The 13570-nt window shown below is 39.4% G+C and overlaps 1 protein-coding gene across 1 annotated transcript in view; it reads right to left on the reverse strand.

Moving 5' to 3' along the window:
- LOC147027826 (alpha-actinin-1-like) overlaps positions 1–13570 on the reverse strand; it is a 49329-nt gene that overhangs the window by 7579 nt on the left and 28180 nt on the right. The window contains exons 8-15 of the mRNA XM_085877446.1: positions 10352–10437; positions 9102–9194; positions 7981–8211; positions 7699–7846; positions 7323–7473; positions 6227–6335; positions 1479–1619; positions 100–279 (exon numbers count right to left, since the gene is read on the reverse strand). Coding sequence (XP_085733572.1) covers positions 100–279; positions 1479–1619; positions 6227–6335; positions 7323–7473; positions 7699–7846; positions 7981–8211; positions 9102–9194; positions 10352–10437 — 1139 coding nt within the window. The remainder of the gene's footprint in view (positions 1–99; positions 280–1478; positions 1620–6226; positions 6336–7322; positions 7474–7698; positions 7847–7980; positions 8212–9101; positions 9195–10351; positions 10438–13570) is intronic.

A 13570-nucleotide genomic window follows, 5' to 3' on the forward strand; every position in this document is an offset into this window, starting at 1 on the left:
TTATGGGTGAAGGTCACACAGTCAGATCTTGACATTTTACAGGATATACACAAAGTGCAAAATAAAATAAATATATAAAGTCCCAAAATGTCAACAAACCTTTTCCCATTTAGTAACCACATCCTGTGGAACGATAGTGGTATATGGGTTCTTGGTCATTTTTATGTTGTTTTGATGAGCCAATTCCTGAATCTTCTTCTCGATGTCAAGGACACCATTTTTCTCATCCTCAGCTGCTGGCATGTTAGCCTTGAAACCTTCATGGGCATCTATAAGCTCCTGTTGGAAAGAAAAGGAAAGAAAAGGAAAGAAAAGGAAAGAAAAGGAAAGAAAAGGAAAGAAAAGGAAAGAAAAGGAAAGAAAAGGAAAGAAAAGGAAAGAAAAGGAAAGAAAAGGAAAGAAAAGGAAAGAAAAGGAAAGAAAAGGAAAGAAAAGGAAAGAGAAGGAAAGAGAAGGAAAGAGAAGGAAAGGAAGGAAAGGAAGGAAAGGAAGGAAAGGAAGGAAAGGAAGGAAAGGAAGGAAAGGAAGGAAAGGAAGGAAAGGAAGGAAAGGAAGGAAAGGAAAGAAAGGAAAGAAAGGAAAGAAAGGAAAGAAAGGAAAGGAAAGGAAAGGAAAGGAAAGAAAGGAAAGAAAGGAAAGAAAGGAAAGAAAGGAAAGAAAGGAAAGAAAGGAAAGAAAGGAAAGAAAGGAAAGAAAGGAAAGAAAGGAAAGAAAGGAAAGAAAGGAAAGAAAGGAAAGAAAGGAAAGAAAGGAAAGAAAGGAAAGAAAGGAAAGAAAGGAAAGAAAGGAAAGAAAGGAAAGAAAGGAAAGAAAGGAAAGAAAGGAAAGAAGAAAAGAAAGAGAGAAAGGAAAGAAAGAAAAGAAAGAAAAGAAAGGAAAGAAAGGAAAGAAAAGAAAGGAAAGAAAGGAAAGAAAGGAAAGGAAAGAAAGGAAAGAAAGGAAAGAAAGGAAAGAAAAGAAAGGAAAGAAAGGAAAGAAAGGAAAGGAAAGAAAGGAAAGAAAGGAAAGAAAGGAAAGGAAAGAAAGGAAAGAAAGGAAAGAAAGGAAAGAAAGGAAAGAAAGGAAAGAAAGGAAAGAAAGGAAAGAAAGGAAAGAAAGGAAAGAAAGGAAAGAAAGGAAAGAAAGGAAAGAAAGGAAAGAAAGGAAAGGAAAGGAAAGGAAAGGAAAGAAAGGAAAGAAAGGAAAGGAAAGAAAGGAAAGAAAGGAAAGAAAGGAAAGAAAGGAAAGAAAGGAAAGAAAGGAAAGAAAGGAAAGAAAGGAAAGAAAGGAAAGAAAGGAAAGAAAGGAAAGAAGAAAAAAAAAAAGGAAAGAAAATAATTAAATTACAAAGCACATCCACCAACAAATTCCTCATCAACCTATCCAGGTGTGAATTTTCTGCACCCATCTTGACCCCCTTTTTCATTACAGGTGAGCAATAACCCCCCCCCCCCCACCAAAAAAAAAAACAAACAAACAAACAAACAAACAAACTTTACCTGTATTTCTTCAGTATTGTGCACAATAAACATGTCCTGGAGGTCTTCTACTGCACCATCCATCCAGGTGTTGAAGGGTGCTGTCCGCTTCGCAAACTCCAGGCATTGCTGGTCAATTGTCTCAAGAACTTTTTCTGTGCGCTGATGACGTTGCACAAACAGAAGGGAAGATAAGGTGGAAGCACATGAAGGTTGTTACAGTCTTTGGGTTTACATCAGAGTGAAACCACCAAGAGGTGAATGTTCATTTTAAAAGTATATTTATAAATGCAATTGTGGAGATAAAACGACTTTCAATGAAATGAAAAGAAGAAAAGTAGAAAGTTGTTTGTGTTTAAACTAAGAAGGAGAAACAAGAGCTCAAAGTACTTTTCAAATAACTTCAAATAAGGATATGACCTCACAATCATTTGAAACATACAGTGGGAACATTATAAAAATTGACTTGATTATATGCACCATTGTTGAGAAGTGGTGTTCGAGTGATTACAAGCTATCAAACATGGCTGAGAGGATGGAAAAGAAGATCTGCCATCTGAGTGTCTTCAAAAACCTTCACAACACAAGAATCAAAGAAAGTTTACGATCTTGGCATCTTGGAAAACCTTTTTTGGAATGTTTTGGCATCCAAGCAAATGTCGTAAGGTGGGTGGAAGGTTTCATAACTCAATACAATGATGATTTCAAATTTTCGATCTGCCTTTCCTTGCCGACAGATTTGTCTATACTGTATTGAGTGTCACATGAGAACAGCGTCTACATTTGTTTAACTCATAAGTGTTTGTATTTTGTTCTATTATTTGTGATTGGATGAGGCTGTTTGGAAAGAAAATAGAGAGATTGAGTTTAAAGGAAAATGAGGAAAATATGTGAGGGGCTCCATCCGTGACACTCACGGATTCAGCATGATATCCACCTTATTATATCTGTTGGGGACAGCTGCAGTGTTTTTTTATTTTTTTTTTTTAACCCAAGTCCATCATAAATCGGCTGTCCACAGCTGATGTTCAACAAAGTGTCACAGGAATGCAGAATTTATTGGTGTAAACTTTATTCTTTGAAATATAGGCCCCCTCCCATGCATGACACGGGTTCCTCGCTCGTGTATATATATATATAGATATATATATATCTATATATATATATATATATATATATATATATATATATATTTACATATATATACATACACATATATACACACACACACACACACACACACACATACATATATACACACACACATATATATACACACACATATATATATATATATATATACACACACACACACACACACACACACACACACACACACACACACACACACACACACACACACACACACACACACACACACACACACACACACACACACACACACACACTCAGAAAGTTTCACACCCCTCGGCTTTTGTCACATTTTGTTGTGTTACAGCATGAATTTAAAATGGACAAGTCTGGAGACGACGACGATGGTTCAAGAGCAGTATTTGACGATGTAGATTGTTTCAGAAGTCAAGGATGAGACAATGTGATAATGTTTGACCAAGTTATAAAAATTATCAACATGATGTGGTACGAGAGACAGGTTATTAGCTACAAAAAGTCGAAAACCCGGTTTCGTTCAACAACTTTAAAAATTCCACCTTTGCATAACCTTTAAAGGTCCCAAAACAATGTTTTGGACATTAAAATAAGGAAACAGGATACGTGCTATAGTCTGTTGGAGTTAGTTCGTCGAAGAAGGTCGAAAACCCGGTTCGATTCCCACAACTTTGAAAATTTGACCTTTGTGAACTTTAAAGGTCAAAGGTCAAGGATTATGACCTTTGGTGCAAAACCTCCTCCAGAACATTCCAGGAACAATACAACGTCATATTGGCTATATGGCATTTCACACTCCTCGGATTATTATTATCCATACTTTGATGAAATCAGCGTAAAAACAAACTTGAAGGGGGCGCCACGGGCAAGGTGTTCGAGATGGAGCAAAATGGTTTCAAGGCTTTAGGTGGGGAATGACCTCAAGATTATGCATAAAAAATAGTCGTCCTAGCTCTCAAAGTTTGGGCGGTCGTATGATTTTTATGTCAAAATTCGCAATTTTCTAAGTTCGTGACCTTGTGACCTTGACACGAAAATGAAAAATCGAGTTCTGTGGGGCTATGCAGGTGCCATTGGGCTAACCAAATACCGAAACCCTGCCAGATTCGACAAACCCCCTTGGAGGAGATGTAAATCTAAATCGGCTACCCCTAAAAAAACATGTTTTTTGGGCGTGGCTCCACCCATAATGGGCGCACCACACCCATTCTCAGGAAAACACAACTAGATCATAATATATAAACCTCCCACCAAAATTTTATCAGGATCGGATCAAAACCCATGGAGCTATGCTCGGGACAGACAGACAGACAGACATACCAATAACGAATATAGTGGTTACTTACTGACTCGTGAACCAATTAAATTTAAAAAAAAATTGTCCCCAATCTACACAAAATACCCCATCATGAGAAAGTGAAAACATGTTTTTAGAAAATTTTCAGATTAATTAAAAATGAAAAGCTGAAACGTCTTGCGTCAATAACTATTTAACCCCCTGAGTGAATACTTTGTAGAAGCACCTTTGGCAGTAATTACAGCTTCGAGTCTTCTTAGGTATATTTTGGCAAACTCCAGGCATGCTGTCACGTGTCTTTTTCTCAGGAGTGGCTTCTGTCTGGCCACTCTCCCATAAAAGCAAAATTTGTGAAGTGCTGCAGAGATTGTTGTTCTCCCATCTTAACCAAGGAACTCTGTAGCTCTGTCAAAGTGGTCATTGGGTTCTTGGTCACCTTGGACAGCCAGCTCAAAGAAAAATGTTGGAAGCTCCATATTCTTTCCATTTTCCAATGATGAAGCTCACTGCACTCTTGGGAACTTTCAATAATTCATTCAGAAATTGTTTTATACCTTTCCCCAGATCTATGCCTCCTCAAAATTCTATCTTGGAGTTTTACGGACAGTTCCTTGGACTTCATGGTGGAGTTTCTGCTCTGACATGCACCGTCAACTGTGAGACCTTATATAGAAAGGTGTGTTTCTTTCTAAATCATGTCCAATCAATAAAATTGGCCACAGGTGGACTCCAATCAAGTTGGAGAGACATCTCAAGAATTATCAAAGGAAATTACATGCACCTGAACTCAATCTGGAATGTCATAGCAAAGGGGGTTGAATACTTATTGAGGCAAGATATTTCAGTTTTTCATTTTTAATCAATTTGGAAAAAATCTCTAAAAACACTTTTTTTTTTCCACTTTTTGGATTGATGACAAGAAAAATTAAATTTAATCCATTTTAAATTCAAGCTGCAACAATAAAATGTGAATACTATCTGAAGGCACTGTATATACCGATAGATATATAAGATTTGTGAGTGCCTTTCATGGGGTATCACACAAGCCGTGAGCAGAATGGTAATACCGGCAAGATGGGTGCTGAAAATGTAGACCGTAGTGTCGGGTCGGACAGGCGATCTGAAATTGGTACTGACAAAATGCAGAAAAATATTTCGGCACATTCGCAGTACAGAACGAAACAAACGATTGATCATCTTGATCCTAAAAATAGGCTGACAGAATGGCCCAGAAGTACGCTCACTCGCCTGTGTTCGAATCCTGACCTAGCTATAAACTCTCATCCGGAGTTACACAGGCAGGGCGATTCATCAATGTGTGCGCAGTCTCTCAGATGGACGTTTAAACAATAATCCCATCTGTCAATATTAGTTGGAGGACGTTAAAGATCCCACTGTGTCCTTCGTGAAGAGTCGGCGAGCCATCGCCAGCACCAGGAACAAATTCCAAATTCTAACCAGCAGAGGGAGAGCATTGCATCAACAGCACAGCCACAGCCTCAGCCAATGATGCTACCCCATAACCTTGTGCTGCATATGAACAAAGATCCTAAAAAGAAAAGATGGCATTCCATCTTACAGAAAGTCAGAGCTCAGAGGCAGGAAGAAGGCAGCTCTGGATTCATTCGTTTTAGCTGAGCTCAACCAGCCCTATCTTAACTCAATCTTCCTTGTGAGTGGTGAACGCGTTCAAACGGAATATGCAGGGGCTGTAAAAGGTTAAATTTATATCTGTCGGCCTTTTTCACCTTGGTCAAGACTTGCTTTCTCACTTCTTTACATCTCTATTTGGTCGACATTTGCCAATAAAGGTTTATGCAATTAAAGCACCATTGCATTCAGGGTGTCTTTTGGCTTCAAATCGGTCAGGGTTATTATTTATTTGTTTGAAAAGAAGTTTCATATTCACCACATTTTCCTGCCGATGAGAACATTGATCCACAATTAAACAGCACCGTCCATGACTGGTGTTGTGAACTTGAGATTCATGTGACCACAGCACACTGGCAATTTGTGGTGGTGGTGGTGGTCCGTGGCATTTCCCTATGGACATCGCTCTACTCGAGATCAATCGTTTGAGAAGATCAATAGCTGATCATGCCGCTGGGACAGAAATTGCAACCATGGTAAGACCAAAGTCGCGGGGGCATCTTAATTGTGGTTTTGTGGTTTTTTTAATGAACGACGAGCCAAAACAAAGTTTTAACATGCCACTAATCTCAACTGCACATACACCTTATTAGTGTTTAGGTTGAAACAGAAGTTTCATCACAGAAACACGTGAAGAACCTCCTCTCAAAGTCATTCCCCATTTCTGTTCCCAAATGGACGCGTCAACACAAACCTGCAGATTTTCCTTGCGTGTCTGGGTGAGAAACCCGAGATTGTCCCACTCCTCACAGATGTCCTGACAACGCGCATTTACGCTCAGCACATCATGGTACTCCAGCTCACTGTGGTTCACACATACGTGTCATGCAAAACACATTTTACAAATACAACTTCTGTCACGTGATCCAGTGCAAATCTTGCTGTGCAAACCGACCATATACAGAGAGGAGGACAGGATGGTAAATGTACCAAATTAACATGAACAAAAGAAAGGTAAGAAGAGGGAGAAAGGAAAGAAATAGGAGGATAAGGGGGGGGGGTTGAGAAACAGTCAGGAGTGAAGAAAGAAGTGCATTGTGGGAGGGATCATACAACTAGGGTGAGGAGATTGGATATGATGCATAGGGGATGGGAGGAAGAGGGAGGGGCACATTGTCCACAATCCCATAAACACAAACCTCTGTTTGTGCATGTACGTACATAAATAGATTTTGACATCTTGTTCGACAAAAATTGCAGACATCGAGGTATTACAACAAGTTGCCATTAATTTAAAGTCTGCAAACTTGTCACCGAACTTCACCATATCCGGGTACAAAATTCTGCACATTCCACCCAAACAACCAGGACAAAAGACTAAAAGGTTTAACACCAGTAAGCATTTCCTGAGAAACGTGGTCACATGACCTACACTTTCCGTTCCCTGCTATTGTTGCGTGTGTGGCTATCTCGATTCACCGGTGATAAAGCACTCTGGTTTTCCAAAAAATATTTTTGAACATTTGGGCTTTTTTTGGAGCTTTCAGTACTTTTTACTTTTCACTCGCGATGCCCCCAACATTTATAAACATCGACAGCTTGGTATACTCAAGTTTGGAATGACAACACACATTATATTTAAACAACGTGATTGGATCTGAATTCTGTATTCCCACCCTTCCTTCCATTATTCCAAAAGTGGTGGCTCACCTCAATCTTGTCAGCCCCACAGTACGCACCCATTTATTGTTCATAGGTCCCATGCCCATTTCTTAACCTCCCCTCATCCATTACAATACTTCATTATTGTTATCATCAAGGTTGAGCCAAAGCAACAAAAAGTGTCGCACTTGAGTTCCTGTGCAATGGCGGCGATCTGCTCAACACGATCATGGTGAGCTGTCAGATCACTCTCATATGCCTCATGTTTCTTGATGAGAGCCTTCAGTTCCGAAAGGGAGACCGCTTCATAATCCTTCGATGCCAATGTCTTTGCCATGCCTGAAACATCAGAGAGAGAGAGAGAGAGAGAGAGAGATATAGATATATAAATAAAAATACATGCTAACGATTGTGCAACAGCAAATGTACCGACAAACTGTGAAGGTTTTGTCTGTATTCGGCCTGCATAATCTGAACATGTGGAGAGATCCCAAAACGTGCAGACCATCATTATCAATGATCTTATGCTGGTGCTGGGAAAGAAAGATTGCAAAATTATTGTACCATCTGTCCAGGCTTCATGGGTTGAGGCTTTATGTCTGAATTTTGCCGCCAGGTGGTCCAGGCGCTCCAGACGACGGATGTCATTCAGTAGCCATTCTTCATAGCCCTTCTCTGCATGTTCCAGCTTGGACCAGGAATTCCCAATGTCCTGTATGAAGAACTGAGCTTAGACCAATCCTTCCAAACATCCTCCATGAAACCCATTGGCCCCTTCATACCCACACCTTTCTTGAAAATAAAAAATCTTCCAAACCATTCGTAGGTTCCACAAAGCTGACTTACCGAAATGAGTTTGCCTTCAGAAGGCATAAAGGCTGGGCGGTTCATAAGCCGCAGCTTCGTTTGTAATGTGTTAAAGTTGATCTCCAGTTGGCACTTTTCCTGAACTTTTGGAGGCTTCTGCTCCCGACGATAGCTGCGAAAATCCTCCAGCTTCTGCTGCGTGGCTGCCATCGTGTTTTCTGGTGCACGATTCTCCAGCCAAGGGATAGTACGGTTGATCCAGTTCAACAACTTCGGAGGGAAGGAGATAAATGATACCTCACTTCATAAAAAGTCTTCATTATCAATTTTGGCTTTGTTTACTTTGAACGATTCTTTGAATAAAGAAAAAAAAATATCCTGGCTTTGCCCATTCGTAATACAATACAATTCCAACTACAGCGAGGTCAATGGCACGCAATCGCAAATCCCCATGCTTCCCACCTAAAGCAAAGTTGAAATATGGCAAAGAAGATCCCCCAGGAAGAACCCAATATCAAATTTTGATTTAAAGATTTTTTTTCCCCCCATTTTGACAAGACCTAGAGTCCCCACCCTCGGACATGAATCGGGAGTCAAATCTCAAAAATCGTTACATATTTCATGCGTCCCCAAATGTTGATCGCACATACAATGTTTCATTGAAAAATGTTCTTTTAATAAGTGCCGTAATTGCATTTTTATGTATTTGATCTTTTGATCCTGCTCCAGGTGGCGGAGTCAAAAATGATACTGCTCTCGCACCTTCTTGATTTGTGGTGATCACAACTAAGTTTGGTAAATTTCTGCACAACTGTTTAGGAGGAGATAGTGTGATGGATAGACAGACAGACAGGCTACAATATCCTCCACACTTTTTTTTTTAACTTTATTTTTCAAAAAGCATGGGGATAACCAGACTCAGTGGTGCAATAGTTAGAGCATCTGCCCTGAGTCTGGGAGTTCAAACTCTGGTTGAGTCACACCAAAGACTTTTTTTTTTAACGAGGCATGCTGCTTCCTTGCTTGATGCTCGGCATTCAAAAAAGGACAGAGCACGGACAAATAACCATAGGTTGGCAACCATAACGCAGGCTTTGACTGGTCTAATGGCTTCCTCCCACGTTGAAGTTCCCTGAAAGGGAACTCATATAAGTACTTACATCACTGGACAGGTGCTCATAATCCTCCATTAACCGCTCGTTCTCCTGGTTTACTGCCAGCACTTTGCAGATACGATTGGAAGCAGTTTCTGCCTGTGAGTACAAATAATACAGGTGTCTGAGTCTCAAAAAACAATGTCTTGATCCAAAGTAAAATTACTGATAAAGAGGGATAAACAACTTAGTCTTCAATAAATCCTTCAACTCAAGCTTTCAATTTAAGTTTCAAATAAGTGACAGCTGCAATTAGGCCTGCAAAATGGATTATATAATTAAAATAATGACCATGGCAAAAGTTGAAAAGGAGAAAATAAATAAAAATCAATTTTTTTAAAAGCTGCTCATTCAAATCACCTTGTTTGTCAATGACCAATTTCATTAAACAAATACAATTTATTGAACAACAACCTTAAACCTAATAAAACAAAAATGTGGCCATTTTTAAATTTGAAAAGCTACCCAACCACCACTTTTCCACCAATAAATAAATAAATCCCCATTTACTTTTCAGACAGCCATATAAAGTGCACTAATCAGCAAATAATCAACTTGTAATCTTTGACAAAGTTCAGCATTAACAATGGTGAAATATTACAACATGCCATTCTCAATACTTTCACACATGCATCTCACAAGTCCACTGTGTTCAAGAGCAAAAATAAATAAATAAAAAGGCACAAAACACGAGTTAAAACATTCCAGAACATGGATGCTGCAATCCTAGAATAGCAAATTGTGGGCAAAAGAAAATAAAAATGAAAGGAAGGGTTTGCGGTGAGTTTAAGGAAGCTGGTAAACACACGGGCGCAAAGATATGGAGGATTTGGTGAGAGCAAGGTGCAGCAACGTCAGCAAAATACAAGGTACATATAAAGCTCAATACACAGAGACCAGAGCAGTCAGTCACAATACCACAAATTATTATTATTTTCACGATTAATTATTATTCCATTTAAAAGTGAGGAAAACTGGAGCATGCCTTGTGATGGTGAAACAAAGCTTTTTCACCCATGGCAAGCAAAATCACAGGAAAGGCAATAAATACCTCAACAAAACTAACTTGAAGATTTAGTAGATATGAAAGTCCTGCCCAAAGGAAAACAAGTGAGAAACAAAATAACAAGCAGGTTTTACAGAGAAGACCCCCCCCCCCCACCCCACTTCATAAAATGTACAACTTTGCAGAATTAATAGAGCAAACAATAATGCACACCCCAGAGTGAAGACCCACACACAGACCCCACACAAACCTTTTGTGCCCCGGAGAACGCATGGTAGAATGACGACACGTAAGTCATGATGGCTTTCTCATCTGGCCGGGGAGTGCTTACAATGTCTGTGCGACAAAACACGATCAGCAGCGCGTCAGACAAATCAAATTTATTTCTGTCATTTCAAAATATTAAAACTTCAGGCTGAAAAGAAAAAACTATTAAATAAAATAAAAATAAAAAAAAGTCAAGAAACAATTAGAAGAACTTCAAAAAGTAGCATGTGCACATTTGGTCATGTTCATCAAAAAAAAAAAAAAAAATTGACAAAATATTTCTTTGGACCGAATTACATCATTGCAACAGAACTAAGCAACTGAGACTTAACATAGGAAAAAAGGGGGGTGGGGGTGGGTGGGAGAAGAATCACTGGAAGATTGCCATGTTTGGGGCAAATTACTGTGTTTTCATTTGTTGAACAAGATTCTCACAAACTCTGAAAACAGCACAAGAATGAACTCCGAGAGATATGATTACATCAGAGGAGAAAAGGGTACGAGTGCAGTGGGGTTTATGGGAGAGCAGTGCTCGTTTACAACTTCATTTAGATGGCTTGCCAAATTGCAAATTCATAAACTGTTGTGTGTATATATATCTATATATATATATATATATATATATATATATATATATATATATATATATATATATATATATATATATATAGACTAGGTGTAAGACTAGGTGTATACAGTAGACTAGGTGTAAGTCGGCAGCGTGTAACTCGTCACTTCGCCTAAGTCGGCAGCGTCAAAAAGTCCCGAATTTATCTCATGTTAAATCCCTTTGAATAAAGGGTCATCCCTCTGTAAGTCATCATCTCTAAGTCGTCACTTCGTCTAAGTCGTCAGATGTTGTCCATTCCCACGTAATGGAAACTCAAGTAAATTACCACTCCTAACTCGTCACACGGAACTGCTGCCTCGTGAGAAGCCCGATTTCATGGAATCGTGATGCTCACTCATTGGTTTACACCGCCAGTGATAGGCTATTTATAACTGCGTACACACGTTGATCGCACTGCAGGCAGGACAATGGCGACCAAGCGTAAGCTTACAACTAAAACCTTCCAAGAAAAATACGACATTACCCAGTTTTGTGAGGCAAATCCACTGATGAAGAAAACAGACATAGCTGAGAAGTTGGACATCAAACGGCAGACATTGAACGATATCTTGAAGAATAAGGGCAAGATATTTGGACAAGTGGAGAAGATCGTGAGGCCGGTGGGAAGTGTGAAATGCGTGAAATGCGTGTCCTTTGAAGATGTCGATGACGTGCTCATCATCTGGTTTCGGCAAATGTCGGCTCAGCCAAATATTCGGTTTCGGCCGATTCGGCCAAAACTGTCTTTCGGTGGAGGATTGCCCAGCCAACATCATGGAATACAATGACCGGTTTGAATCCTTTCTCATGCACCAGATGCCCAAGAGTTTGAGGCAGTCAAACATAACGGATTACTTCGCGAAGAGTAAAGGATCGATCGAGCTTAGTGTTGAAGTCCGATCATGGGTTTATCTTGGCTTGTTTTGTACATTACCGCACTCACTTACACATAGGCATTGAGTGGTAATCATCACCACGATGACTGTGTGTCATGTAATTTGTCACCATACCATCACCGATGGTATACGAGTTGTCTTACAGAGTTGTTCATTATCTTTACTTTTGATAAACTGATTCATGAATTCCATCTTTGCTTGATCACTTTCCAACTCACCAACTCACCCCCATCTATGCCCCGAGGATTGTGTTTTCCTCTTGGTACAATAGCCGGCTCTCACACATTTGTGTCCAGGCCACGCGCGACTTCATCCTTCACCCCAGTCATCATGAATGTTCGCATACGCATAAGTTGTCACATTTCTACGTCGTCACTTTTTTCTCGGTCCCAATGGTGACGACTTACGCCTAGTCTACTGTATTACTAAAACTCTCATCTTGTATGTATGTATGTCTGTTCCTAAAATACAGCAAAAACGGTACACGATAGCGCAAAAATTTAAGGGCCACCTTACTCACCATTCTCCTACGGTGTACAGTATCAAGTTTCGGTCAAATAGGGCAACAAAAAAATTATTTTAAAATCAATTCGCGATTCAGTGAAGTACTCTTCGGGAGAATTTGATCAATGCAAACAACCTCAGCTGTATAGTTCGCTGGAGCTATCTTTTTATTGTTATTTTTGAAATGATTTTTTAAAAATCAACCACTATCACATTGGGAACCCAACGGGTTCACGGGTCGTCTAGTGTATATATATATATATATATATATATATATATATATATATATATATATATATATATATATATATATATATATATATATATATATATATATATATATATATATACATATACATATACATATACATATATATATATATATACTATATATACATACATATACATACATATACACACACACTACTTGTAGTAGCACGACATTGGATAAATCAAAGTCTTAAACATCAATATACTGTTGGACGAATTAAAAACTACATTAATAGATAAACCCACTCAACCTTCCAACCCTACCCAGCTCTTTCAGGATGCACAAGTTATTAAACCAACCCTCCACTGGTTAAAATCCCAAAATCAAGGCTTTCCACCAACCTCTACTCTTTAATTCCTCCTTTCTACCATTTGTGGAACTGCCTACCCAAGGGTGTTCGATCCGAGTTTGCCCTGCAAAGCTTCAAGCAGGCTGTGCATGACCATCTCCTGCCATCCCCCAACCTTTCCACCAATTTGTTTTACCCCCATTAACCCTCCCAAACACAACCCTCTTACTTCAGGTTAGTGTTACCTTCCCTTGCTTAATCGGTTCTTGTTCACCCCATTTCTACTCCCCATTGTCTAATCCCTCACTTTCAAATATTGTGGAAATGAATAAAAATCTACGAATCCTCTGAAAACTCCTGGCCTGTCAAACAGTCAGCATTGTGAAATGCAAAAAGTAATCCAAAACCATACAGGCTGCCAACAACGGCGGCGATACTTTCATGGCCAAAAATACTCAAAAAAGGAAGAGAGGAGATTATAACTATGACAACCAGCTCCATGCCAAGATTGACCATACCGCTGTGGACATTGGTTTAGCACGTGCCATCAGGAAACCCCAAACGCAGCTGGGGCGGCCCATAAAAGAGCACAGTCGGAAGTATAAAGGCTGCCTACCTGAAGAAGAAGATCC

Source organism: Eptatretus burgeri, chromosome 4, assembly GCF_056783735.1.
Source record: "Eptatretus burgeri isolate ZD-2024b chromosome 4, Ebu_testis_v1, whole genome shotgun sequence".
Classification (NCBI taxonomy): domain Eukaryota; kingdom Metazoa; phylum Chordata; class Myxini; order Myxiniformes; family Myxinidae; genus Eptatretus; species Eptatretus burgeri.